This window comes from Aspergillus nomiae (genome assembly GCF_001204775.2).
Source record: "Aspergillus nomiae NRRL 13137 chromosome Unknown contig00180, whole genome shotgun sequence".
NCBI lineage: Eukaryota > Fungi > Ascomycota > Eurotiomycetes > Eurotiales > Aspergillaceae > Aspergillus > Aspergillus nomiae.
The window spans coordinates 820-28581 of record NW_015378235.1 but is presented as its reverse complement, the minus strand read 5'-3'; the positions used below and the strand labels follow the sequence as shown (position 1 = coordinate 28581).

The 27762-nt window shown below is 46.4% G+C and overlaps 11 protein-coding genes across 11 annotated transcripts; 5 read left to right on the top strand and 6 right to left on the bottom strand.

The window, feature by feature from the left end:
- Window positions 1-293: 293 nt before the first annotated feature.
- Window positions 294-1517, bottom strand: ANOM_005771 (FAM50/XAP5 family protein; the record flags this gene model as incomplete). The annotated part of the gene is made up of 2 exons (XM_015551028.1): window positions 294-1218; window positions 1276-1517. 2 exons carry the CDS (start codon window positions 1515-1517, stop codon window positions 294-296), a joined length of 1167 nt encoding a protein of 388 aa, XP_015405859.1.
- Window positions 1518-2074: 557 nt separating this feature from the next.
- On the top strand, window positions 2075-4990 carry fip1 (cleavage polyadenylation factor subunit FIP1). Its single transcript, XM_015551027.1, has 7 exons — window positions 2075-2260; window positions 2317-2369; window positions 2424-3185; window positions 3246-3279; window positions 3926-4150; window positions 4268-4326; window positions 4385-4990. The coding sequence occupies exons 1-7, from the start codon at window positions 2096-2098 to the stop codon at window positions 4410-4412; spliced, it is 1326 nt and encodes a 441-aa protein (XP_015405862.1). The 5' UTR covers window positions 2075-2095; the 3' UTR covers window positions 4413-4990.
- A 41-nt stretch (window positions 4991-5031) lies between these two features.
- On the bottom strand, window positions 5032-7972 carry ANOM_005769 (uncharacterized protein; the record flags this gene model as incomplete). Its single annotated transcript, XM_015551026.1, has 3 exons — window positions 5032-7287; window positions 7347-7619; window positions 7766-7972. The coding sequence occupies 3 exons, from the start codon at window positions 7970-7972 to the stop codon at window positions 5032-5034; spliced, it is 2736 nt and encodes a 911-aa protein (XP_015405861.1).
- Window positions 7973-8328: 356 nt separating this feature from the next.
- Window positions 8329-9626, bottom strand: ANOM_005768 (TauD/TfdA dioxygenase family protein; the record flags this gene model as incomplete). Its single annotated transcript, XM_015551025.1, has 3 exons — window positions 8329-8508; window positions 8564-9124; window positions 9177-9626. The coding sequence occupies 3 exons, from the start codon at window positions 9624-9626 to the stop codon at window positions 8329-8331; spliced, it is 1191 nt and encodes a 396-aa protein (XP_015405875.1).
- A 1020-nt stretch (window positions 9627-10646) lies between these two features.
- On the bottom strand, window positions 10647-12422 carry ANOM_005767 (nucleoporin FG repeat-containing protein; the record flags this gene model as incomplete). Its single annotated transcript, XM_015551024.1, has 3 exons — window positions 12335-12422; window positions 11653-12066; window positions 10647-11589 (listed from the first exon to the last, which is right to left on the bottom strand). Exons 1-3 carry the CDS (start codon window positions 12397-12399, stop codon window positions 10647-10649), a joined length of 1422 nt encoding a protein of 473 aa, XP_015405873.1. The 5' UTR covers window positions 12400-12422.
- A 729-nt stretch (window positions 12423-13151) lies between these two features.
- Window positions 13152-14563, top strand: ANOM_005766 (uncharacterized protein; the record flags this gene model as incomplete). Its single annotated transcript, XM_015551023.1, has 4 exons — window positions 13152-13321; window positions 13380-13442; window positions 13493-14361; window positions 14418-14563. The coding sequence occupies 4 exons, from the start codon at window positions 13152-13154 to the stop codon at window positions 14561-14563; spliced, it is 1248 nt and encodes a 415-aa protein (XP_015405874.1).
- Window positions 14564-15684: 1121 nt separating this feature from the next.
- Window positions 15685-17472, top strand: ANOM_005765 (uncharacterized protein; the record flags this gene model as incomplete). The annotated part of the gene is made up of 4 exons (XM_015551022.1): window positions 15685-15815; window positions 15864-16046; window positions 16104-16719; window positions 16768-17472. The coding sequence occupies 4 exons, from the start codon at window positions 15685-15687 to the stop codon at window positions 17470-17472; spliced, it is 1635 nt and encodes a 544-aa protein (XP_015405872.1).
- Window positions 17473-18143: 671 nt separating this feature from the next.
- ANOM_005764 (haloacid dehalogenase superfamily protein) lies at window positions 18144-19187 on the bottom strand (the record flags this gene model as incomplete). Its single annotated transcript, XM_015551021.1, has 3 exons — window positions 18144-18845; window positions 18952-19111; window positions 19168-19187. 3 exons carry the CDS (start codon window positions 19185-19187, stop codon window positions 18144-18146), a joined length of 882 nt encoding a protein of 293 aa, XP_015405860.1.
- Window positions 19188-19497: 310 nt separating this feature from the next.
- On the top strand, window positions 19498-20438 carry ANOM_005763 (tetratricopeptide repeat protein 1 (TTC1); the record flags this gene model as incomplete). The annotated part of the gene is made up of 3 exons (XM_015551020.1): window positions 19498-19599; window positions 19661-20278; window positions 20337-20438. The coding sequence occupies 3 exons, from the start codon at window positions 19498-19500 to the stop codon at window positions 20436-20438; spliced, it is 822 nt and encodes a 273-aa protein (XP_015405870.1).
- Window positions 20439-21744: 1306 nt separating this feature from the next.
- Window positions 21745-23598, top strand: ANOM_005762 (putative carboxylesterase; the record flags this gene model as incomplete). The annotated part of the gene is made up of 5 exons (XM_015551019.1): window positions 21745-21914; window positions 21988-22266; window positions 22324-22499; window positions 22551-22912; window positions 22978-23598. 5 exons carry the CDS (start codon window positions 21745-21747, stop codon window positions 23596-23598), a joined length of 1608 nt encoding a protein of 535 aa, XP_015405871.1.
- Window positions 23599-26416: 2818 nt separating this feature from the next.
- On the bottom strand, window positions 26417-27125 carry ANOM_005761 (uncharacterized protein; the record flags this gene model as incomplete). The annotated part of the gene is made up of 3 exons (XM_015551018.1): window positions 26417-26668; window positions 26714-26980; window positions 27048-27125. 3 exons carry the CDS (start codon window positions 27123-27125, stop codon window positions 26417-26419), a joined length of 597 nt encoding a protein of 198 aa, XP_015405869.1.
- Window positions 27126-27762: the final 637 nt, after the last annotated feature.

Here is a 27762-nt window from a genome sequence, read left to right as displayed (position 1 = left end):
TTGAACCTTTGTAAATATGAAGCAGTCTTGAACGTTTGAAATCAAGGCGATGATATGCGAGTGTGGTGTCGAATGGTATGGAATGGTTAACCGGCAGGGGCCTTCCGCACACATGGCAAGGATCATAAAAAAGACATACGCAGCGAAACCTGGCGACTATACAAAACCAATTCTATACTCTCCCTCATGATATCTAGTATTATTTGCTGGGTATCTTAATATACAGAATTCAAAGAACAACGCACCCTCTATAGCAATCTATTCATCTTTCCATCATGTGTTTAATCGTCCAATCAAAAGAAGAAGGTGTTTCCTGAAGCATCGCGTCGTGTTGTGCGCATCTTCTCTTCAAATTCAGGCCCTGGCTCGTATTCTCGCCATAGACTAGCAGGGTAAATATGCTTATTCCGCTCATACCACCGTCTATCAACGACCTTCGTAGATACAGGATCCTTATCAGCGCCCTCAAGTTGATCGGTATTCGATCTCGATAGAGGATCATCATTGGCAGGAGCTGTTTCAGGGGGCTTGTTGGAATAGTCGAACAGCAATCCTCCAGCACTTGAGAAGCTGGGTACTCGATTGGCAATAAAGTAGTATAGTTCGTAATGCTTGATGCCGATTAGCGCCTTGGTCGCGATATTATGGGGTTGAAACCAATCACTCACATGTGGAACGATTACATCCCCCTTGACTAGCATCAAATCATCGACACTGACCCTTGCCCATTCGCGCCGATTATCTTTCCGTCCCTTTGAAGCACCACTGTTACCGCCAACTCCCAGTTCAGCGCCCACCTTTCGGCATCGGTCCAAAAACAACCAAACTGGGTCGCCTTTTTTAACCTTGACCGTACCCGCCGGAATATTCGTTCCATCATAGAAAATAAATGGTATTAAGATTTCTGTGTTCTTGACGGCATCCTGCATCGCCAGGAATTCCTTGCGCAAGGCATCCCGCGCTTCAGCTTCTGCCTTCAGCGCAGCTTTTGTCATTGCTTTGGGTGGGGGTGGAGCGTTTGGATTCGGAGTAATCCGACGTGACGGCGGTAAAGAGCTGTCTACTGGCGTTCGTGAAGCGGAACGAGGTATACTGGCCGCGGAATCTTCTCCGGTATTATCATCCTCTTCCTCATCGTCTCCAAAAGAGAGTTTGCTCTTCGCAAGCGGCTTCTTCTTCTTCTTCTTTTTCGGCGGCCCATCGCTTCGAGTCGAGGCGCTAGTGCGTGGCGATTAGTCTGAAAACTGTCGATTTCAAAAGTGCGCTTCGACTTACCTGTCGGTCACATCGCCACCTGATGGAGTTGCGCTTCTCGAGTTACCAGAGGTGAACCTCCCTAGTGACTTATCATGCGCTTCTCGTTCTTTCTGCTCGAGAACCTCTGCGCGACGCTTGCGAAAATCAGAAAGATGGACTAAACCGACAGTCTGTGACTTAAGAAGTTCTTCTGCAGAGACTGTCTGGCTTGTGAAAGACCTAGGTGTCGAGCTATGGCTCGGCTGCTCTGATTGAGACATTATGCTGGATTGAATGCGCAACGCAGGATACCTGACGTAGGTCGAAATCGAAGATCTCACATGTAGTAATCAATTTACCTATCGCACGTGACCGCGGAAATCGAGATCCAATAATCAAATTGAGAGATAGTCACGTATTCAATTACATGATAAGTTTGGATTAAATTGACGCCGTTGCCGTATAATTAGGTTGATTACAATCTCTATTTGGTTTCCCTGGTGAAAATTGCGCATATCACTCATTGCTTGCAGCTGTGCCATGCCACTTTCTTAATATATATTGTGATGATGCATATCCAAAACATAGAACACTGTAGAATAACTCGTGCTTTGTATGCGTGAGGTGGCGATATCGCCCCATTTATCACGTATAAAAAGGCCAAAAGCAGGTACAAAAGCCATATATAGACCAGATAAAAAATTCCATTAAGGTCGATGTCAATCTGGACGTTCATACGAAAGGCGTGATATTCGGAGCGGAGCAAACAAGACAAACTCGGCCTTAAGATACGATATCCGCCGTAAACAGTCTGCACGTTGCTCACAGTAGCTATTCCACCCATTACTCAATTCTTAAAATGCAGAATCAGGTAATTATGGACGATGATGACGATGATCTCTATGACCCTGCCGATGCAGTGCCGGTAGCTACATCCCAGAATACAGCGCATCACGCCCAAGCGAATGTCAACCAAGAGCCAGATGACGTCGAGGAGGAAGAGATAGAGATTGAAGAAGATGATGTACGTTCGTGTTAATCATTCTCTTTATGGCTCTTGCTAAAAAAGAAACCTGCTAGGACGATTTTAATATTATCACGGAAGCCCCTCCTGATGCGCCTCCCCCAGAAGTGTGAGTTCGTTCAACAACGCGACAGGGTCGTTTTCCGTCTAACATTGTGTCAAGTCCACATCCACGCCACGCTAGCCTACGAGCTGAGTCGCAGCGACCTCCATCTGTAGATTCTTCCGTAACGAAGTCAGTTACACCCTCCGTGACACCGAAAGTGGAACATGCAACTCCGGTCCCAGCCGGCGCTCGACCTGCCGTACCGCAGAAACCAGGTTCTGCATATCCTCCTATCCACGCTTCAGATATCGACGTTCATGCAAACCCAACTCACCCAGCTACCGGTAAACCAATTCTGTCGACGGATATGGATGCGGACTTCCCAGAAGATGATAAGCCATGGAGGCGGCCGGGTTCTGACATCTCGGACTACTTCAACTACGGATTCGATGAATTTACATGGGCAAGCTATGTGTTGAAACAGCAAGAGTTAAGAAAGGAAGTTGGCGACCAGAAGAGACAACTGGATGACATGCAGAGTTTCTTGACCATGGGGCTTCCGCCGATGCCCGGCGGTCCTCAACCTGGACCTGGAGGTCCCGGTGGCGCACCGCCGCCGATGCCTGGCATGCCAGGAATGCCAGACATGTCTCCAGATATGATGCAGGGAATGCTAGCTAGTATGATGGCGCAGGGCTTGGACCCATCATCTATGGATCCAATGTCTTTCATGCAGCACGCCCAGGCAATGATGGGAGGCCAATCCGGCGCAGGCGGCGGACAACAAGGCCAGCCTGGCTATGGTAACCAAGGTGGTGGCCAACCTCAGATGGGCTATGGAGGGGGCTTTGGTGGTGGACGGGGACGGGGCCGGAGATGGTAAAAAGCTACTGAGTTCATGTTTTGGTCACGCTGTAATTTCTATAATGCGCTGTGTAGCATCCTGGGACGGTTCGGTCTGGTGGAGTTCAATGTGTAACAATCAAAGATACGCCAATAGTTAAACCACGACTTTTTTCGAGCTTGTGCCTTCGCGTTTATCTAGATCATAATGTTCGGGAGAAAGGAGCTCACGTCTTTGACGACATCCAGGGGAAAGCAATAGATTAGTTAGAAGTCGAGACGGAAACATTCTCTTAACCAAATCTCTGCGATTTCTATAATCGAAAGCGACCGCATTTAACTGCAATTGAGTCATACTTGTCGGACGGGAATTGAAAGGTGGTAAATAGAAAGTTGAAGCTATACCCTCGGCAGCGGCAATCCGATGGGGAAGTGAAGCTGTCGGTCTTGGCATTCTGGAAATTTCTCGTGTCGACTTGAGTCGAGATCTTCTTTCTTCCCTTCCCCGGTCTTCTTCTTCCTCTTCTTCCTTTCTTGCTCTCCACACTTCAACCTCCCCGTCCTTCTTGACACATTCTGCATCCTTCAATCAATTTCTCATCCACTCATATCTCTCCCGTAAAAATGGTACGTGTTTGCAATTGTTACGTGTTATGGGAAGCTCCGGCTGGAACCTTTCCCGGCAACCATTGACTTCATCGCCCCCTGCCACTTCGCATCGCTAGCCCGCTGGAGCCGCCCTGAAGATCAACAACTAACGTAATAATATCGATTAGTCTCTCCTCCGCAACATCAAGAGCCTTGCTCCCCTCCTCGACCGCGTCCTGGTCCAGCGCATCAAGCCCGAGACCAAGACCGCCTCCGGTATCTTCCTCCCCGAGAGCAGTGTCAAGGAGCAGAACGAGGCCAAGGTCCTCGCCGTCGGCCCCGGTGCCGTCGACAAGAACGGCTCTCGCCTTCCCATGAGCGTTGCTCCCGGTGACCACGTCTTGATCCCTCAGGTACGTTACTGGTTTGGGTCCTTCTACTTCGCTTCCGGAACCATCCGATGGGCAATAGAAGCAACCAATTCGTTTGATGAGTTCACTGGATATTTGTACTAATGGTGGTCTCAATAGTTCGGTGGAAGCGCCGTCAAGGTTGGTGAGGAAGAGTTCACTCTTTTCCGGGACCATGAGTAAGTTACACCATCTTTGTCCTTCAGCCGGAAACAATGGATTCTAATGTGAATGTAGGCTCCTTGCCAAGATCAAGGAGAACTAGATCGGTTCTTCATCTTGTTCTTCCGCTTTCCGACTGGTTGAAATAATCCAATCGGAGTCTTGTATTATATCACGCAAATCATGAGCTTCTGTCATGCACTCTAAAATAATTTAAAAAAGAGCCATCTACGAAGTGAGGACGGTGTAAGAATCTGTTCCTTGATTTCCGGGCTAATGTTCCCTTTTCCTTATCTTGCATCTGCTACCTAAAGCGTGAATTGTGTCTTGGTTCCTTTGCATACTATGTGATGTACTTTAGCAGTCGTTGTCTCCTGCGCTCTCTGCGGGATGAACACGAGTAATCTGATACGAATGTCTCCTCTCTACTTTGTCTTTACTGTTTGAGTCTGAAGTACTCTACGGGTTTATGCGTTGATATTGCAGGTGCCATATCTCGGCTATTAGACCACGCCGGACCTGGATTGAGGATTCTAACATCGACAGTCCGAGGTGATAAGGCATATAGGAGAGCTATTCATCGCAAGGGGTTCACGATCGTTCAATAGTCATATCATTGTAAACCTCCCTTGAACTGGCGACAGATTGCATGCCTAAATAACGCGAAAATGACAAACATGGACGCAACTCACATAATAATCATTCCTTCAAACCGCAGCCTTTTAATCAAAATCTAATGCCCAGTCACATTGCCAGTCCTTTTCAAGAATTGCTTCATTCCTCTTCCCAATCAAACCTGGAAAGAGTTCTCGTCGCCGCTCCGGTGACATTTCGATAAATCTGGAGAGGGCACTCATCTCTTTATCGACATCATGTGGTGTACCGTCATTATATTTGCGTTCGGGTATTTCTCGTTCATATTTCAAGACGGTCAAAATAGTTTGCGCAGCATACGGATTCAACCCTACTCGACGGAGAAATATTTCCCAACAAGTTTCATTCTCCATAGCCTCAATGTCAAACATGTTCTTCGGAGTCGCGTTAACGGGTGTAAATGACATCGTTTGTGGTAAACCAGCAGTATCAGCAGGCAAATGAAAAGCATGTTTGCGAGCTAGTGCCAGAATCCATTCTATTAGTGTATCAGACGATGGAGAAATCAAGATCGGAGAGATAGTTGAATTCGCTGACATCGAATCACAGAAGGCTGTTAGTGATGTGAAAGACGCCAACAACCGTCTATCTGCTGTCAATCGTGGAGCGTTGCCTTGTCCACCTTTCGGAAAATTTGCGCCGTGAGCAACAAATACGTAGAGGTATCTGTATCGCGGAGCTAGGAGGAAGATGCGTTCGCGGAGCGGCGAGTTGATGCACTTAGTACCGTTCGTCTGTGGGTTAGGCTTATGGCCAGGAAGGTATAGCTGTGTTGTACCTTGTAGAGTAGTCAGTATGATTCCAGCTGTTGGTGAGACGATGATGTCTGCTTCTTTGGGGAGAGTATCTTTTGTGTTTGTTTGAGATGGAGTCCAGATGCGAGGAACGGGCTGATCATAGTCCCTATATATCATAGCTGGAGGGCTCTTTAATCTTTCAAGACCTTGAATAATTGGGAGATGGCTCTTGAGGAGCGCAGTTGATACGAAGAGTAGTGGTTGCTCGTGATCGTGGGCTTGCAGTTGAGGGTATTGAGGGTACTGATGTTTTGTAAGCTCTAACCCTGGAGGATATAGCTCCTCTAGCGCATCTTCTCGTTCTTCATATCCGTGGGGGTTTTCAGCATTTATAGCTGGGTCCTGATGTTCTACAACACCCTCAAGCCGCATGTTGTTGGTAAAGTATGGACTGACGGCCGTTACTTGTCGCCTTTCGACCCTGCCTCTAGCCTCCATGAAGGTGGACAAGGAGCCCAATATCGACGACTGTGAGGGCAGCGTATACTTGCATTTGTCGTTAGCTAGGGATGCGGTTAATGGCTGGACAAGTTTGCGGTCTTTCCGCAAGACATCCTGCCCCTCCTCGTGTCTTCGTTTTTGTCCCCCAAGCATTGTATCTGTTGAAACTTCGCAGCATATTAAATTAGACACCATATCTGAGGATGCATTGGTATCAGGAACTGCGGTATCTGGGGAAGTACACATGGCCGTCTTTCCACTTTCATGTTGAAGAGCTGCTGTGTCAGGCTCCAACAATTGGCGTTGTCCTGTGAATCTCATTTCACTAACATCCTCATGAGTAAACCCCAGTTCCTTGTCAGATGCTGTTTCAGCAATGTCTTCCACACTCCCGTGGTCTTCAACCGTATGTAAATAGCCACCAGCATGGTCCTCCGGTTTCGAACGTTGAGAAGAAGGCATAGTTGACATAGGGCATGGTTGACACCGCGTAGAATCTGGATTGGGCGAGTCTATTACCGAAGAGGAACCAAAAGACGATATAAACTCTGCCGACATGCTTGCAATCTGACAATTCTCGACAAGTATAACCCTGGGTGATTGACTTGATCGCTCCTGAGTCGAGGTGCACGCGGTTGGCATGCACTCATTCTCTTGCGTATGAAATATGACTGATGAATCTGCATCAATCAAGTTGATAGCATCGCCAATTTGTTGAGAAACACCTAAACCACGTTGTTTTTCACTTCTGTTATACTTGTTTGGAAAAGACTGAGCGGCACTGTCGGCTCCAACTGTGCTTATTTCCGTGTTGTTTCGGTCAAGTGATACTTCATGCTCTAGTCGAACCTTTTCTTCACTCGTATGGCTACCTTCTCCCTTGTTTGGCGCTACCGCACAATCTGAAGTCTTTGAGTCTAAGTGACAGACTAATCTTTTGTTGCGCTGCAGCTCAAGCTCAAAAGAACCAGAGGAAGCAGGGCTGGGCAACATCAGCGACTTGAAAGCCGGCGAGGGACTCCGATAGTACGTTTCATCAATATCCGATAGAACTAATGGAGGAGATTTCGAAGGATTGCGGTCTTTCTGCAAGCTCACGAAATGTATAAGTCTAAGTTCCAGCAACATGTCTTTAACATTCATACCTGAACGGACATCATCATATCATTCAAAAGACCTTCTAGGTCTGGGAAGGCAAGACTTCCACAGTCTCTAGCCCTTTGTATTAACAACATTGACTCTCTGCTACACTTTAACTTCTCCGGCATAACATCCTTCAGAATCTGGTCAGCCTTGACTAAAAGTTCAGCAATGATTTCTTCATCCTTAAGTTTCGGGCACGATTCGTCGTGAGGACGGATTTCGACCACGTTCTCGTCGTAACGCAGCGGATTTGTGTACCGCAACGTTCCATGATGCTGTCCTCGTGAAGGATTGGAAGTGGCAGCTTAAGCTCATCAGCTTGACTGAATTTGGGTAGAAGCTCATCCCAGTTTATGTCTATTTTTTCTGCTCTCGCATCTTGAATCACCGATGCTAGCAAACGAGCGCTTTCTTTTCTGACATTGAGCTTTTCTTTGCGAAGTTTATCTTCAATGTTTCTCTGTGTCTCGTAGATATGATCTTGAAATTCCGATAGAGTATCATGAGGTAATGGTGTTTCAGTTGCGGCGTTGTCGATGTATGTGAGGGGATCGACTGCCGTGAAATCACGGGCAATACCGTAGAATCGGGCATACTCTATCAGGGAAGGTTCCTGGGGGTTTTCCATTGAGTCTTCCGTTTTTAGGTGAGTGAAGAGTTAAGCTTTTCGCGGTTTTAGGTATTCAGAGTAAAGTGAGAGAAAGTGATCAGAGCTCCGCACGTGGCCTGATAGGCTGCCAGAAGGTTTCAAATTTCGTCTAGATCTTTAGATTGTACCTATTGCTACAACCTACAAATAGTGAGTTGCTACCTTGTCCGATATGAATTCATCCAGAAGACAATCTTATTAGCAATGTGTAAATAGTAGTATATACAAATCAATTTCCCGGGTATGTGTAACGCCATATATCAGAATGCTCACAAGTGCTTCGTCACAAGTGCTTCGCTCGGCAGTGGAAAAGAAAGAGAAAGAGAAACCAAATCTTAGTCATTGTAGTTTGACTGACGAGCACCATCCTTGTTTACCGGTGGCAGATTGTACAGCGCAATGTGCTCCTCCTCTTGTGATTTGCCGGCTGGGTCTAGGTAGGGCCGTTCGGCCTGAGCAGCGACTCGGACTGCATGGCGACGGTGAGGTGCAAAACCATAAGATGCCGTGTGATTCTGTTGAGTTCATCAGAAGAGTTCACTACTTAATTATTACAGTATCGTTACTCACCGTAGTCCGATTGTCCCAGATAGCTAAATCATCCTTGTTCCATTGAAACCGTGCATGCATCTCTTGTGTGGTTGCAATAACATCGGTAAGGTATTTGATAATAGCATCGCTCTCTGTCTTAGGGATTCCAACAATTTTTGTCACGAACCCGGGGTTGAAGAAAAGACTGTTCCAGCCAGTCACTGGGTTGGTGCGGATCAAAGGGTGCTCCGTAGTGACAGGCTCGCGACGGACTGGTCGGCCGAGGGCTCGTGAATCAGAAGCTTGCATGTCCGCTGAGTGGAGTGCGGTCAAGCCCTTCAAATATGTCTGCATATGAGAGGAGAGAGCATCGTATGCTGCATACTGAGAGGTCCAAAGTGTGTCGCCGCCCCCTCCACGGGGAGGCCCCGTAAGAACCTTCAGCAATGTGTATGATGGTGGCTGTACCTCGTAGGTCACATCCGAATGCCACAAAAAGCTGGGTGTGAACAATGCCCGCTGGTCACCAGAATTATCTGCACTGTAAACCACATGAACATCCTCCAAGCCTTGCTTCCTCGGAACAGACGTGGTTGCGTGCTGTATGTTGTTAGATTAACCTGCAAGCAGCTAAACCCGGATGGCTCCGTACCTTATGTAGTCTCCCAAAATGTCTACCTAGTTCTCTTTGGGCATCGATGTCCAAGTCTTTTTGATCACGGAAGAACACCACCCCACGGACAGCGACTAGGCGAGCCAAGTCATCCTTCTGTGCTTCATCTAACTTGGCCAAGTTCACACCGTGAATCTCAGTTCCGATCTTGGGTGTGTAGTCAAAAACATCGGTTGCATCCCGCAGTAGGTTACGGAATTTAGGATCCCCGCGACGTCCTCTGTCTTCATAGGGAATCTCTTCCAGCGGATCCCAATGAATATCAGGGAATGAAGGCAGAAGTTCTTCATAAGCGTAGTTGTCGTGACGCTCGACGAATGTGCGTCCCGGTGTGTATTGGAACTTGTTGTCGCCGATGATCTCTTTCTTTGGAAGAATAACATGACCCAAGGCTGGAGCCAAGGTCGGGTCCTCAAGTGTAGGCGCCATGTTTTGAGCTGGACGAGTAGTAAAGAGAACCAAGTGTGGAAGAATTGTGTCTGGATGAGGAGTTCCTTGGAAGAGTCTATGTAGCTTATTTATCCAACTCAAAGCTCTAGTGGAGGTAGTAGCAGACCGCCATTTTCAAGCCTACTGTTATCATTCCACATCATCATTATCAATGCCCGGGATCGCGGATATGGCACCATCGCTGGCGAAAATCACCCAAGAGGGCTGATGGTCAGGACGGATTAGGGGGAGTGGCCCATGGGACCAAGTTTCCACAGGTCTTCTGGAATGGATGACAAAACCAGTTGCACATCACGTCATTTTTGCCCTGCAGCATTTTCACTATGGTTATATGTAAGCACGAGCTCGAGCGTAATATGCCTCATAAGATGTGGAATGTAGAAGGAAACTACTGGCTCTGTTGCTTGTCTATAGAATCGATTTGTTCTTTTTCTTTTTTCTTTTTGTTGTTGATTTTTTCGTTTTTTTGACATACACGGTAAGTAGATGCCGCAAAATTGAGACAAGGAGATCAATAACTTGAAACGTCGACCGTCTCTAAGCCAGGTGCCGATCATGGAAAGTGTGGAAACCTGGGGTTGGAAGTGATTAGGTGCGATCACGCAAACCGGCCAAGCTCTTGCGTGCGACAATCTGGTTCGTCTAACGGTTGGGAAGGTACCCGCAATGGGTAGTCGGTTACATTCTCCAGGGCTACTAGTCAGTCGGCTCGAGACCGAGTATGGGGTACATGCCTCGTAAGCAAACTTGTCAATCGTATATTCTAGACTGCATACTTCGTCACACCGTATTTCGTCATGTTTATCATTGAATAATAATGAATACTTGAGTCAAACGAGTCTGATGGAAGGGGAATAGCGCCGGTTAACTGATCTACCGCAGAACGCCTGACCTCGAAAATCATGCTCAAGCCAAAACATCCAAGCCCTCTCCTTCCGTTTCAGAGTAAATTAGGGCAAGCTTCATTATATTATACATAACCAGAAAACGATTGATTCATTACAAGTTCAGTCTACCTTCGCCGAGAGATGGCGGCCCCAGCACCACTTCTTGAACTTGTTCTGTAACTCCTCCGAGACGACTGGCAACCCCCAGAATACCAGCTTCAACGTCCCCAAGCACAACCGCAAGATCATTAAGCACCGATTTGGGTGTCCCCGCAGCGGCTCCATCGCGGCTGCGAGACGTCACGAATTCGTGGATCTGTCGCTCCAGGGTAGCCTCGACTCCATGAAGGTGGTCTTCAATCTCTTTCAAGTTCTGCTTGTAACGTTCGAGGACGGTCCCCATCTCGTCAGAACGCTGAGAGAAATAATCGACAAGGTTAACAGGTACTCCATTGACAGTTGTAGAAGAATCGCCTTCGACATCGTCGGGAAGAGCTAAAGTGTTCTTGCGTGTTGACCGCAACGATTGCCGATCCGACAATTTCTGGTCCTGAACAGACCACCACCCAGAGCCCCCTGCAGGCTGAAACTGCAAAGGTAGCTTGAGGGTATCAATCGCCCGGAAGCCCACTTGTGCTTCAGCCGCATCACGAGCCACAAGATTCCGTAACTGATCAATATCGCTGGCATCGTTTTCGAGTGCGTGTTGCATTGTTTCCAATTTTCCTTGGACATACTCTACGTCGTTCGGAATAGTTTCTCCCTGGGCAGCAATGCTAGGGATCATGTTTCCCACTTCGTTGCACATCTTGATTTGCGTAAGAACGTAATTGTCGAATACTTCCAGCTCCTTCTTGATCTCATCGGCACAGCTTTCATACTTGGTTGTCGGCAGAAGATTGCTCAAGTCCACTTTGACCCCTGGGACTACCGTTCCGGCTGCGGCAGTCGGCTGCGCTGGTTGCTGCGTTGTGGTATTCTGGTTTCCAAACAAAGATAATGTAGGCTTTTGAGCTTGCTGCTGTTGCTGCGTGTTGTTTTGATTCGCACCGCCGCTATACCCGCCAATGGTTAGCTCATGAATACGAGAGTATAGGTAATATTGATATCACACTCACAATAGCGATCCCCCTGTGTTAGTAGATGTTCCCAAGCCACCGAACAGGGGTTTTGATTGAGTCTGTGCGGCAGAAGCACCCCCGAACAAGCCTCCGCCAGTTGTGCCACTCTGCGCTGTGTTTGCATTTGCAGTTCCTGGGAAAAGGCCCCCCGATTGTGGCTGGGAAGTAGTCGCTGTGGAGTTTCCAAACAATCCGCCGCCCCCAGTATTACTTTGTTGTCCGCCTAAGCCTGAAAACATGTTTGTCCCGGAAGACTGATTCTGCTGTGTAGTTCCACTAGTCGCGTTGCCGAACAGACCGGTCGCGGGCTTTGATTGTGTTGTAGAGCTTCCAAGGTTACCAAAAAGTCCCGATGTCGTGCTCGTCGTTCCTGGTGTAGTTGTGGAAGTTGTCTGTGTATTGGCCCCGCCACTAATTGATGCGACTAGACATTAGCTTTTCTGGAACACGATATTTCAGAGCAGAGTGTTTCTTGATAAACAGCGACAGCATTCGATCTCTAAAAAGACCAAAATAAGAACGCGACAAAGAAGTAACAGCGAAGAAGTGCGCGCGCTAGGATGAAAGAGAAGGGTGGACGACCGGCTTCCTTGTAACACAAGGAACAAGTAATCAATGTCAAAACAGAAGTAAAACACAATCAGCCGGCACTAAGTAGACAAGAAAATCAGTGCCTTACAATAGAGAATTGGCAGAATTGGTGTTTATGGAAAGGCCGCCGCCCGCAGGTTTTGCGGAGAACATTATGGAAGGGAATGAGTGCTGCTTGAGCAAAGGGATGGGTCGGAAGGCAGATTGTTGTAGGAGACCGAAAAGCCGCAGCCGTTCTCAATAGAGGAGACAACTTCTTTAGAATTAGTTAAAGGAAATTAGCTTAATGAACAATGTTCATGCTGGGGGTGAAAACAAAGTGAAGCGGTCCGAAACAGCACTCCAAGCTAGTGATCGATGGAGTAAGATTTTCCGATGCCGGTACACAGCGGCCTTAAACTTATTTTGAACATCATATTTAGATCAGTATAAGCTTTTATTGGACATTATATCCACTGCAAATATCTTGCTAGATGGGATCGTGATTTAGCCATTTACCAAGGCTCTCTGCTGATATATGTCACATATAATTTTGCTCTCTGTGCGATTCTCAACTTCATCCCTGGGATCTTTTCTTCGTAGCCAGAAGACGCTTCATACTGTAGTTCTTCTCCGCGCTACCTGATAACTATTCAGGCTTAACATTCTGGATATCTTATGCTGGACTGATTGATGGCGTTATATGAAAGTTTAATGTGACTTGACTAGAGGAGAGAGCCCCCGTATCTTGAGCCCTGGTTTCGTATCTGGACATCAAGTATAAGGTCAACTTCATCCGCAACATTTTACCCCTGTCATATCAGTTTGTCATGTCTCTTGAATAGCGCTCTAGGTGCTTTTAAAGCGATTCGAGCAAGTGTATACCGCCAATACTTTTATTGTCAATCTTACAATCTCAGCGCATCATGACCGCAAGCGGTGTTACCAACTCTGCGCCTATATGTGTGGCTTCAACCCGACGAGATGATGTGGCCTGTGATGCATCTTTAGACAGCCATAGCCATGATACTCCGAGCACCGCATGTGGCGCCGACAAAAGCGCCTCCGACACAAATTTTGTCAAGAGTGTAGAATGGTATGCTCACGACGACTTCACCTTCAACTTGCTGTGACTGACTAGAATGCTCATGTAGGACTCCCGATGGCACCACCCTTCTAACAGATTCCGCAGACCATCATATAAGAACTTACATCTTGTTAGTTTATGTTGTAATCCTCATCTCTTGCTGTGCTAATAGTTAGTCAGGCCACCTGATCTTTTAGAAGAAAGACCGTCACCGCACCGGTTGTCTCCTTACTCAGTGCTACCTTCAGCAGAGCCAACCTATGCAGCTGCTATTTATCCTTATTATTCTCTTCAGGATCCAGCTACTACACTTTTCCTATCATCGGTCCGAGATCATCCAATCAGACTGGCCTCAACGCTTGCTCCTACGTTGTTGGCGACTTATTCCTTGATACACCCAACCACGGAAGCTTTTATAACGCCGCATTCAATTATCTACCCACACGCCCTTGGTGGAACGCATTTCCTCACTGGGTCAGATAGCCTTATATGTCTCTTTGATGTTTCCCGGCCCGGGAACGATGGGCCTGTTTCCTGGATGCCTACTATCCCCAGTAAGCGTAAACAGACAGTGGGTGGGGGCGTTGGAATGAAGGGTATCATTTCCGCTATGGCCATCAATCCGACAGGGGATGGTATATTAGCAGCTGGTACCTTCTCAAGGCAGGTGGGATTGTATGACTCAAATGGAACTGGGCAGTCCTTAGGCACGTTTAGTATTGCAAAGACCGATGCTAGTCATCATATTGGGGGTCGAGGTATCACCCAGCTCCTTTGGAGTCCTTGTGGACGATACCTATATATCGCTGAACGAAAGAGCGACGGTGTTATGATATACGACATCCGAGTAACCGGCCAATTACTTGGCTGGCTAGAAGGCCGCAAGGCCATCACTAATCAGCGGATGAAAGTTGACATGGTCTCTACTAATCAAGGTACCTCGCATGAGATCTGGGCTGGAGGAACTGACGGTTTCATGAGGGTATGGCGTGACCCGACCCATACTGCTGGAGGGCAGGAACCAGTATCGGAATGGAAGATCCATGATGGTAGGTATTATCTATCCGGTTTACTCTAATGCAATCGCTGACCTTAGTCTTCGTAGACTCGGTGAGCAGTACAGTACTGCATCCAATGGGCAATGTTGTGGCTACGTGTGCTGGGCAAAGACACTATTCAGACGACGAGGGCTCGTCTTCTACAGAAAAGCTTGACAATAGCGTGAAAGTATGGTCTATGCCATTCCTGTAGGCCTGCTGAATACGAGTCAGGTTCTTTCCAACTCTCCAACGGCATCCGAGGCAGTCCACACCCTTTGAAAATCGAAATCACTGCTATGAACCATTATCATGGATGAGACGGGGGAAGGAAAGGAGGCCATCAAAGAAAACCAATGCAATTCTCGGATGACTACCTCGGGGCAGTCAGGGAATTGATAGCAGGCTACCACCACCATCTTTGAGTCAGATGAACCTGGAGGTCTTTTCAGGTGAAAGAAACTCTTTAAAAGCATTATACGGTTGCCAATAGGGACACCAGACCAGGCAAGGTGACTTTTCAATATCCGTCCATTTTCTAAACGATCAAGTGACATTCTCCGATTGGACCCTATCAGCCAGGCTAATATGGCTCGATCGATATATATAGCGACGGGAAGAGGGTTGAGGTAGCTTGGAGGTATTCATATGCCGGTCAACAAGTTCATTGTCTCTGGATATCTCAATGCAACAGTGCCATTGTCAACTGAAGACAAATTGACTTGTGGACTGCTGAAGCTAATACCAATACATACTTCCTGTTCTTCACTACTCTGGTTACTGGATAACATTGACTGTTTTGGTTGGCATGGTGAATTCTATTAGCCCTGAATAAGGACCCTGGACCCTATTGTTCCTGCATTGACTTGAAACGAGGGGTTGTTGACAGTCACTCTGATTGTTTTCCCTTTTGGGAATATATCATCAGTTTCCAGACCAACAGCAGCGCGGCATCTTCCCGGGGTGAAATTCACGTTTTCGCTTAAATACAACTTCTCTTTGATGAATGGCCTCCCCATTCGCACCTTGATCCCCACATTCATTTCTGGACATTCCTATTCATGTCCTATTCCCTCTCTATGACGCTAATACTTCACAGACACTTTCTTCACTGGCTCTATACTATCTCACTCTTTTGATGTATCGATGTCTTCCTTCTATTCTACTAAATTCAGATGATTCTCTGCTTCCCACAGCTTCTTCCTCTCTTTGCCTCTTTCTTCCTTCCAACCTCGTGAATTTCCCGCCATTCCTGGAATTCTGTGCTGAGCTGCTTTACCCTGGCATTGGGTGGCTGTAAACATCTGTTATCCTTTGGTAGATATAGACTTCACGATGTCCCATTTTACGGAGTGGTATTACCAAGATTGGGAGCAGCAGCTATTGCACCTGGATCAGCCGCACACTTCAAACCCTGCCCTAAACGCTGACCTTAGCTATAATGGCTTTCTCATGAACAATGATACGTAAGTTTGCATGACGTCAAGTCTGGCTAGAAACTAATATTTGACTAGCAACTGGGCATCTGGCGGGTTCGTTAATGGAGCATCTATGGAAGACACGTTGGAGGTCCCTCATCCTGACATTTTCAGCGGAGCTCATAACATGACTACGAGAAGTCGCTCGACCGCTATGATGCCGATGGCTGGTATGCCCCAGCATGCTGGAAACAGGATTGCGCGTGTTGGTAATGCAGAGTATGTTGTGTCCATCGTATCGCATTGATGTGGGCTTCTTACTCATACATTTAACAGTGCTGAAGACTTCGCGATCAGCTCAGGTGCTTCGGCGTCTGGCCCGGAACTCGGCTCCAGCCCTCCCTATATGCCTCTTGGCATTGTGACGGGCGGTGCAAGTTACGACGACAGTTCCAACAATAGCCCCACGAGCAGAACATATATTGACTTGCCATCATACGGTAATGCCAATTTCCCACGCAATTTGTCTGCTCCTGCCCTGGGCAACACTGTGGGCGGTGGTGAGCTTGGGGGTGGTGCACGCCCTTCTTCACTGCCCACCTCTGCACATCTGAACAGCAGCCATGAATCAGAAACAGCGTTCACCGATGTAAATGTACCATTAATTGTTCGGGACTATCAAAAGCTCATGGATCCTCTGAACAACAATGTCGACGTCGATACATATTATGCGTCTCTTGAGGAGGCCAATGAATCTCAACGCCCCAGCGTCCGACTTCCAGAAGATCCTACTATTCCTCGTACTCAGGTACAGAAGCGGGCAATTGTCAAACAAATGTGTAATGCTATGGCAAGCACCCATCGTGCGCAAGACAACAAACCTATGATCAAACCTTTCAAAGAAGGTAGATACAGCGATCGACGAATGGAAGCTGCGTGCTGGCAGGTCTTGGTAAGTAGGAAATGCCGCTTCCTTGCGACGTTGCTAACATACTTTGAGGAAACTGCCATCGAACGACACACTTTTGGTCCATTGTTGAGTGCCTTTGACGTCAAGCCGAAAAACCATGAGGTAGTGACATTTGCCACTAGAATTGACAAGATAATTGAATGTCTCATGCTTCACAAGACGATTTGCAAGCATCTCCTCGACCCGCTTTACGTCTACCACTTTGTTGACGATCCTGTTCAGGCGGAGAAACGTGTGGTTGCAAACAGGCTGTTGAACAAGCGCAAAGGAGAAGTGATGAATGCAGGAAAGCAAGTCCTCGGTTCCAGAAAGCCTGGTGCCAAAAAGAGGTCTAGCAAAGCTTCTGAAGCTGTTACCCCACCCACAGATGAAGCTCCTTCGGATACTCCCGCAAGCTCGAGCACTGGTGTTGAAGGGACACTCACCCCTGACGGGCTCACTCGAGTGGTGAAAGCCGAGCAAATGAGCTCCTCTCCCATGCTTAGCATTGGTACGCCGACTCCAACATATACTGCAGCTGCCCAGCAGTATTCTTCTACCCCTATGATGGGAAGCGTTGCTATGTCACACCTCCATAATCGCCGGATGACTGCGCCCACCTCCCACCCGAGACCCATAATGATGAACCCAAATATGCCTTACCACACTCGTGGCGGCTCTAACAATCTTGTTACCAACCGCAAGCGTCCCATGGGCGACTATGAGGCCTCTTCTCCCGAGAAGCGCCAACGCTAGAGACCGATATTGATTTTGAGAAATGCCCCCCCTCGAAGAACGTACCAAGCCAATCATTCCACCAGCTTTCTAATGCCTCTCGTCCTAACTATTCTTTTTTTCCGTTACGCTCTTCTCTTGTGTCTTTTTGCTGGTCTGTTCCTGCAGTCTAGGCGGATCAACTCCCTAGCAACTTTCTCTACTCTTTTGCTACCACCTGGTGTCTCTCTTTACTTCCCAAACATATGACTTGTTTTGGAAACTGGCCTTATGGAGTGAATATTGAGTTGGGTGCCATGGACTTCAGGATGGACCTCAGAACCCCTATGACGGAATGACTTTGATACCCCGACTGGATTTCATCATGAGCTATGTCTTCATCTCTAAATGAACTTTCTTGCCTAGTAGTTGGGACCATGTCATACGCTACCGCTAACATCATTTGGAAACCTCGACATCTGCCAGTCGATTAGTGAAAAATTGGTTGTTATATCTCAACACTTCTCTGGTTCGTCTTACGGTTGTGACAACATCAGTTTGACGACATTCCTAATGCAGCCACGCTTTCTTTTGCTTCGTTTGGTAATCTCTGAAAACGACTTTAATTCATTCACGCAACACCACATGGGTATCTTGGATTTCATGTACAGTTTCAAGCCCTGATAATCAGGTTAATGTTTCTATCCACTAGTTTATGCAGGTTGAATGCCATATTTCTCGTAAGGGAAGTCTTCCAAAGTAGGGACCAAATCACCAAGCCCATCATTAAGCTGGCCAGGCTTCCCCGAGCTCCGCCCCAATCTACCCGCAACGAGCTCATCCGCCTCATGTTCAGCCGCAGACTTCTCCTCCTCCTTATGTTCACCAGTCAAACCAGCCAATACTTCGGCCTCTCGGCCTTTATAAGCCCCCAATAGGCCAGGGTGAGGGCACCAAACGACCCTCATACCAGCTCTTCTCCCCGCCTCAACACCAGGAACGGCGTCCTCAAAAACAAGACACTCCTCGGGAGTAATTTCCTTCTCCCCCTTCTGCCGCAAATTAGAATTGATGGTCTCCAACGCAATCAAGTAGATATCCGGCAAGGGCTTGCCCCTTCCCTTCCCAATCCGGGGATCATCACCCAGAACACGCTGGGACTCGGGAAACGCCGCGAAGAGATCCTGCAGGTGGTCGGACTTCAACTTGTAGTTCCTGCTGTGCGACGAGGTAGCCAATGCGATGTAAACAGGCTTGTCGGTTTTCTGCGTTGAGACAAGCTTGTTCAAGAGTTCGCGCACACCGGGCAGAGGCTGCGATTCGGGGAAGTATTTGCTCTGCAGGGCGGCTTGTTTGGCGCTATATTCTTCCGGCGAGATGGGGAGTTGGGCCCAGTGGTAGAAGATTTTGAAGGCCTGGTTGTTTTAATAGAATTAGCGAGATTGAGACTGGGGTGCTCCTGCGGGTGCTTTGGTGTGTTCCGCGAGCTTGAAAGGTACCGCAGGTGACGTCTTAACGTACCTCCGGTTGCGGGCGCCCCTGAAGCTGCGCTTTGATGGACCATGGGAGTGAGGGTTTTCCATATTCGTGGAGAATAGAGTTTGTAATGTCGGTGTACTTGTCCTCCGAGTCAATTAGGAGTCCGTCCATGTCGAAGAGACATGCCCGCACGGGCGGCAGACTTGCGTTTGTTAGTTCCGCATCTTTTGTTTACTTAACGATGACTGCAGAACTTACTTTGGGGTAGAATTCGCCATCTTGCGACAGGGATATAGTGTCTATATGTGAGGTGCGAGGTGGATGTAAAGCGTGGTAGATCAATTGCCTCTACTCCGCACTTTAATGAAACGATTCTTAACAATGGCGGGGCAAGGATGGAGGGGATAACAATCGATATGATGCCTGAGGCTAAAGACCGATATGACCGAGCCAATCGGTGAACGGGTTATCGTCCCGCCCCGAAAGCTAACTCATTATAAGCTGCGGACGGCAGTGCTGTAGTTGATCTACTAACAAATGCTGAATTCTCCATCTCAAGAGTTGTGCGAATAGTTATAGACACTCAACATGTCAAAAAATACGCCTAAGGAACACGCAGATACTGCAGGGAGTGACAGTGAAGACGAGGATGTTTTTCATGATGCCAGATTTCCCGCCGAAGAAGAAGCTGTGAGTTTACCTGTCTTTTCATAACGGTGAAGCTATAATGCTTACATATGATTTTAAATAGCAACTCCTGGAGGAATCTCACTCTATAAAAGCCGAAGCCAATAAGCTATTTACCGCGGCTTGCTACGACCAAGCGATATCCTGCTACGATCGTGCCCTTGCCTCGTGTCCGAATTACCTTGATTACGAAGTCGCCGTGCTACGGAGTAATATGGCTGCGTGTTACCTAAAGCTGGAAGACTGGAAAGCCTCTGTCGATTCAGCGACGGCATGTCTCGACTGTCTAGAAAAAGTAATCCCGTCGGCGAATGAGAATCCAGACGCCCCACAAGAAAAGCAGCAAGAGTCGGGCTCGACAGATTCCGTGGTGGAGATAACTGGCGATGATGAAGAAGCAGAACAAGAAGAGCTCAAGCGGTTGCAGAAGGTTGACGACAGGAAAAATGACGTTATGCGGATTCGGGCAAAGGCACTTATGCGACGCGCACGAGCAAAGTCGCAGCTTAGCGGATGGGGGAACCTGCAAGGGGCCGAAGAAGACTACAAGTTGCTTGCCAGTATGGACAATCTACCACCCGACGATAGGCGCGTCGTGCAAAAGGCTCTCCGGGAGCTTCCGGATAAGATAGCCAAGGCAAGAGAAAACGAAATGGCGGAGATGATGGGCAAATTGAAAGACGTGAGTCTGGGCTTCCTTTGTTTGACCTCATTATTATTCACGCTGACCAATATACTAGCTGGGCAACGGAATCCTCAAACCATTTGGGCTTTCAACTGATAATTTCAAATTCACCCAAGACCCGAAGACGGGCGGATATAGCATGAACTTTCAGTCCTAGACTAGCGTCTCATACCTGCATCCCGTCCCAGTATTCTTTAAGCGTTTTGCATTGAATAAGGCGTTCTTTTCTGCAGAATGGTTAGCGGCACCGAGGGAATTAGAGGATGAGTCTTGTTGAATTGTCCTATAGTCTTGTCTACGTCATGGCGAACTTTGCTCCCTTTTCCTTCTCTTTTTTGGAATATTCTATATAATTCATCCTTCACAGTGAGTGTCATTCATGGTCGGCCTGGCGCCACAAGCGGATGATGCATCTCTAGAGGGAATGCTGGAATCCGAACTCCAATATCAAATTTCACTCTCGAATTTGATTTCATGGCAGGTCACAAGGTATATGTAGAGGTGACAAACGCCATTGTCAGCCTACCGTCCCCTGAGGACTTACGGCCGAAAGTCCATTCGAGAGGTTTTACTGCGATACCCGCGCTTGTGAATTATCCACTGTAGGGCCGTCACTTACAAGGAAGATGGGGGTGCCTTCCAATTTGTTGGATCTCTTCTGCAAAGGTCAACTAACCTACCTGGTGAATTAGCAGATAATGCAATATCAGCAAAGCCTGCGCTTTGACATTTTGCAGCCTGGATGCTGGGAGTCAACGAATGACTGAAGTAAATGGATATATACGACCGTTCTATACCTTCGGTTGATTCTTTGTAATGCGTGACTCCTTTACCTTTGCGGCCAAGGCAAACGCCTAAATCTGTCCATTCAACAGGTAGTTTGGAAGAGAAACGCGAAGCAATTTAATAGATAATTTCCCGGCAAGTCTGTCATAGTAACGTACAATTTCTACATTCAAAAAAATTAAGCTTGTATGGTCACACAGCGTTAGTAGCCGTAGTAAAATTTCCGTGCCCTGGCAATCATGTCGTCCAATTCCACTCTTGTTAAACCCCCTCTTTTTTCTCCAACCCAATCCCCACATTTTCGTTGCCCGAGGTTGCAGCGCTGAGCGGAAGTTGTTATGTAGCGGATAAGCCGATTCATAAAACTTGCTCGATGAATGTATCATCTGTAGCCTCTGTTCCTGCCTAAAGACTTTTAGAAATCAAAGCATCATATACTCTTGACAATTAAGCTTGTTTCCATCTGCCAGGGAAATCGACATGGAACAAGGGTCATCGGAAGACCCGAAGATGGGGTATTTCCGATGTGGTCTCAGAGGTGCAGAAGTCTAAGTCGATTAGATCCATTTATAGCTTAATTAGCTATTTAATTATGGACCGAACCTGAATACCTGCTTCCTCTACTCTTTTGTGTACACGTTTCTCATCTCACTGCAATTGTTCAAAAAAGAAAGAAAATGGCTGCAACAACCATCCAAACGAAGCACTTGGGGCAGATCCGGGGCAGGACCGCCGAAGGCGTAACGCAGTTCCTGGGGATCAAGTACGCCACTCTGGAAGATAGACTTGCCGACGCGCAACTTGTGGAGAAGCACGATGGTGGTATCGTCGATGCGACAAAGGACGGGTGCGAGAATCATATATAAAAGTTTCCATGCTCTTTTCCTTCCCTGAAGCTAACATGAGATAACCTTACACAGGCCAACAGCTATCTCGCCTTCGTTCGGATGTGATATAGAGCAGGCCGCCATACAGCATAAACTGCCCCCGAAAGAGCTCGCGCAGTCGGGTATCGACTGTCTCAATTTAAACATCGCTGTTCCCGAAGGCACAACTGCATCTTCGCAACTTCCAGTATTTTTCTTTATTCATGGCGGGGGTCTACAGATCGGGGCCAATTCATGGCCGCAACTTGAGCTTATGCGTTTTGTGAAACTGTCGGCTGACAAGAATTTACCTGTTATCGCGGTCTCGATCAAGTGAGGCTATCATATGACCACTTCTTGGAAAGACACTGGGCTAACTCAACCGATAAGCTATCGGCTAGGGGTGTTTGGATTCTTGACTTCCGATGAGCTTCGAAAGGCTGGCTATAAAGCTAACAACGGCCTCCGCGACCAAAGAGTCGCACTTGAATGGGTGCGAAGACATATCGCAGATTTTGGCGGAGATCCAGAAAATGTTACAGCAGCTGGAGAAAGCGCTGGTGCAGGTATGGATAGCTATATGTATCAAGCTAGACACTGGGGCTAACTCTTCCAAGCATCGGTGACATATCACCTGGACTCCCAAGTTGCTCTTTTTAAGAGAGCTATCGCGATGAGTGGCAGTTACCTCTTCAGCCAAGCCTTGCCGTATGGTGTTCATGAGCAGAATTATCAACAAGTTATATCGGCACTGGGTTTGGAAAATGCAAGCACAGAAGAGAGAATTCAGACACTGTTAGAAAAGCCAGCACAAGAGCTGATTGCTAAATTGCCTCCCTCGGTTTTGGCTGCCCCTGCTGTGGACGGCGACCTGGTAGCATCGGCCGCTACACATGCTCTAACAGCTGATAGAACTTCTGGATTAACAAAGAGAGGAAACTGGTGCACTGAGCTGATGATCGGTGACTGTCAGATGGATGTGAGTCCGTTTTTCTCAGGACTCATGATATGCTGGTTACAAGCTAACACTTTTATGCTATTTAGGCGAGTATTTTGGGGGTAATCATGCCAAACCTGAAGGAAAACTGTGCAGAGAAATTTACCACAGCAATGAACAAGGTGCTATCATCACAACCGGATGTGGCGCAACGTATCCTGGGCGAATATGGTATCAGAAAGGGCATGCCCGACGACGAGGCGTTACCTGCGGTACTTAATTACGTCAATGATATCTGTTTCTTTGCGCCTGTTCTGACTTTCATACGGGGTTGGAGGGGGAACTCTCATGTTTACTATTTCAACGAAGGGAACCCCTGGGAGGGACCATGGAAAGGAAGGGCGACTCACATTCTTGACGTTGCCTATCTAACCCAAAACTTTCAAGAGTTCATGACACCCTCCGAGCAGCTTGTTGCCACCACACTTGCAGAAGACTTCTTCAAGTTCTGTCATGGCACCAGCCCCTGGCCAGCAGTCACCAACGGTGATATCACCACCAATTTTACGGCTAGGGTGTATGGGCCCAGCTCTGAGGGGCATAGTGTTGGGCAAGTGAGTGAGCCGTACAAAGGGGAGAGTCGTCGGAGAAGCATTTTGTTTGACTGCAACGATGCAGTCTCGCTGGACGAGCTGGCTGGGGTATTCGAAGTTTTAAAGACTATGTGATGGTTGTGAAGTGGACTGATATGTATATAAAGTCGTAGAAACCACAATCTATCCTGGTTCACAAGTTTTCTAGATCGGAAATTTGGAGTCCAGTTTGACCATGACAGGGAACAGAGATAACTTCATGCAACAACCTGTGGATTGCATAGTACAAATCACAACATGCAGGATGTTCAACTTTCCTGACTCAAAATTTAAGTTAAAAAAAAGTCCCGGCGGAGCTAAAGGGACTTATTATGAGATATAGTCAAAATTTTACCAGTGAGAACTATGGCAATTTCTTGAGTAGAGTATTGATGCTGTGGCTGCACGAAAAGCAAGGAGATATTTGGGAAATGGGAACCCTTTGATTTCCACTCCTCTACTTTACATCCGTCTTGAAGAATAACTACCCTATTAACCGATAGGATATCTAACTATTTTCGAGTTATTGTGTACACCACCTTTCAATGAAGCCGTGGCATCTTTATCAAGAAAGGTTGTACGAGCCCCTTTACGCCTGCTCATGAGCGAAGCCCTCTATATCATAAAACATGGCCTCGGCACGGACGTACCAGTAGAAGGTTAGCTAAAATACTTCCATAATACCTAATAGTATAAGAAGTGGGCGTGACATTCTTTCCTATAGGTACAATGACTGTATAAACATTCCATCCGGGCGTCTGGTGGTTTTCGGCAACCGTGGCATCTATGGTCACCTTTGGTACTATGACATTATAATGTTGAGCTTTTGACGACTATACTAAAAGCTTTAGGTATTTCAAGGAATATAATATATTATCTGTACGTGTAATACAAATGAACAGAAACTGGAGGGTACTAAAGTGGAATTATACTCTGTACCTCGCAAGCATGAAACTGGATTATCAGTTGCCCAAAAAGCAATCGCCACGCGCTTAAAGTCTAAGTTGGAAATAGTATTTCAGCTTCGAGATCACTTTAAAGATACCATCGTCAACAGAATCATTTTCAAACCATTGCTAAAGACAGCTATGAGTACATCACTGATGAACGCCAGCGTACATGATATATAATTCGTTAGTATCATGAGCAGGGATAGGGAACTGTTCAGAATGTGAATAGGTGCAAGTCCTTACTTCTATACCCTCCTTGGCTTCCTAGCTGCTCTGCTTTGAGTCCTTTCCGCCTATTTTTTTTTTCCCCAATTGACGTTGGAATCATATTTTCTCTCCTGAAGAGGTTCACGGCGTGCAGTCTGTTTTCTAGCACGGTAGGAAGTCTTCGACGAATCAGACCGTACAGCCATGGAAAAGAAAATCGATTTCATGACCCCAGGTCATACAAAGATTCCCACTTTTTACTCTGAGCATATTGAGAGAATCAAAGAACTGGTGTACGAGATAATCGGTTCTTCTGTCACCTGGTAAGATGCCTTCTGTATACCTCTCGGGTACGATTATAATGATAGAGAGAGAGAGAGAGAGAAATGCATTATACCCGAATACAGCTCCCATTCAGGGGCTCTTCTCGGGTCGTCAACGGCCGTTTAGTACGTACTAAGCAGCTCTCATTGACAGTTGTGTCATAAATAGACTTCATATATATTATAAATATAGTAAAGAGTCTAAAATAGCGGCGATTATTATAAACTATTTCCTTCTTTTCCTAGGCCTTATACTACCAATTATAAGATTAATCTAATAATCTAAAAGTTTAAAGATAGACTACTAGGTAGAAAAGGTGCAGTCTACTGGACGTGTCAATAAGTATTGTATCAAAAACGTGAGATTCAGCAATGGAAATACGCGTTGGGAAGATATCTAGATAAGAAAGTATCCAGATAGAAAGGTATCTAGATAGATAGGCTTCCTATATATATTAAAAAAAAGATAATATCTCAAAGTAGTAATTTCCAGGAAACGTATATTATAAGATTAGTATCTAAAGGATCTAGAATAGAGTTAAATAGCAGCAGTATCTATACTATAAAGTATAGACTATTCTATACTATGTAGACATTTAAAACCGAAGGATTCAGAGATTTTATCCCATAGTCATGGATTATATTAATAGTATTCTAAAGAGCTAGCTAAGCCTCCTATATACCTCTCGCTAATATTCTAGTTAAAAAGTATATTAGCGCGTTGACGCGTTCCCTAGAATAATAAAAATATAGCGATAGAGGCAATTTCACCTCATCTCTTTGAGTAGAGGATCAGGCGTAGAGATAAAAAAAATCGAGCGATTTAAGCGAGTTGAGAAGGCAGAGAATCAGGCGTAGGGATAAGAGATATCGAGCGATTTAAGCGATTTGAGGAAGCAGAGGATCAGGCGTAGGGATGAGGGAAATCGAGCGATTTAAGCGAGTTCTACAATGATAGATATAGCCTCAGAGGGGCAGCATTGGTAATGGATATCTTATGGGATTACGTGTAATATATAGGATGTCTTGTTCTTTTGTTTATAAAAGCGCGAAGATAGGAATATTGATGTGAGGAGGTATTCATTCGATGAAGTAACTTGAAAATCGCGCCCCAACGATAGTTGTACTATGACAGGGTTCAAATCCATTGACCATGCGCCATATCCTATTCCTCGTCCTCGTCCTCCGAGTTATCGTCCGCCGGGCCATGGTCCTTATAAAGTCTTTGCGCGAATTCACAAACTTTTATACTTCTGCAGTGCGCATGACATCTTGTTACTTCACAATCTAAAATGACGAGTCATTGATCAGCATATTGAGTCTGTGTGTAAGACTGATGTAGTGGAAGAACACTCACTGATCCATATTTCCTTTTTGTCCCCCCAAGGGCGGCCGGTGAACTGGACAGAATATATCTATATATACTAATCAGTCCTATACTATTGCATATGAACAATGTATGTTTGGATGACTTACCGAAACACCACTGCCTAATGACTCATCCATGAACTCGGCAGCGGCAAAATCAATCATACTGAAGTCACACCAGCCTGCTGCTGATGGTGGATCACAATCGAGTGATTTTCCTATTTCTCCGACTAGTTTACGTATAAATTCAGATCGGTCAAGTTTGAATCGATTGAGTATCGGCGGCCACACAGATTCCGATACCCATTGAGAAATCTTCTAGTAATTAATAATGTCATTTGCAATAATACGACTCTGACTTACTTCGTCTATAACCGCATCGTCTGAAGGGTCAAAACAAAAGGATGAATCCTTCTCTATTTCCCCTACTACACTCTCCTCGATGCTTAGGTGCATACCGTCTTCATTATCAAGCGCACCCATAAGCTTGGAAATGTTGAACTCATCATCCGCTTTTAGTTTCAACATTTGCTGCAAGATCATGCCAACGGTTTTGCCCTGATCGATACAAAGCTCTACCCATGCCTCTCTGTCTGACTTCTCAGGAAGACAAGGCAAAAGCTCCACAAGCTAAATGGTGTTAATATTTCAGAGAACCAATAGTGTAGCAGATAATCTAGTGCCTCGCTCTGCTTACATCGTTCTCTAGCACAAGCTGCTCGGGAGGGACACTGAGGTCGAGCTTCCCTTCATAGATCTCATCTATTATACCCATATTTGTCCTAGCTTTTGAAAGAACTTTAACAAGATTGAAGAAATGTGCGTGATGAAAAATAAACGTAGAAGCTAGGGGAGGAAAGGATATTTATACCCACGAGGACGTGTATCTGTACATAGAAGAACGTCACCACTTTGATGGGCTGGAAAGCGCACTAAATTAGAATACGTTGATTTCCATGGTTTATGGTGCTAAATCAATCGTTGTACAACACAGGACAGAGAGAAACGCGTATAGCCCGCCCCACTGAGAAGGACGCTTTGATGTAGATCAAAAGTTAAACACCCGTAGTGTGTGGGTAGGTTATGATTCATGTTTGGCGTATAAAGAAGATTCTTAGAGGAAGGCCATCAATGTATTTCTATCAGCGAACTTGTATTCTGACTTATTTCTCAAGCCCTTTGCATGTACTAGTATATGATGGCTCTTCACTATATACAGAATGCTACATATTAAGACCGTAGTATTATAGCAACGATATATGTTTGCTTAAAACTTAAGTCATGAGAGACGATGGGAAGAGTTTCGTTTTTCCACCAAAGTGGAGGCTATTGTTTTCATTTGGACTCGAGAGTGGCTGGCTGAGAATACCGCCATCGTTCTGCTCTTATCGCTACGTAGTTTTATTAATTTA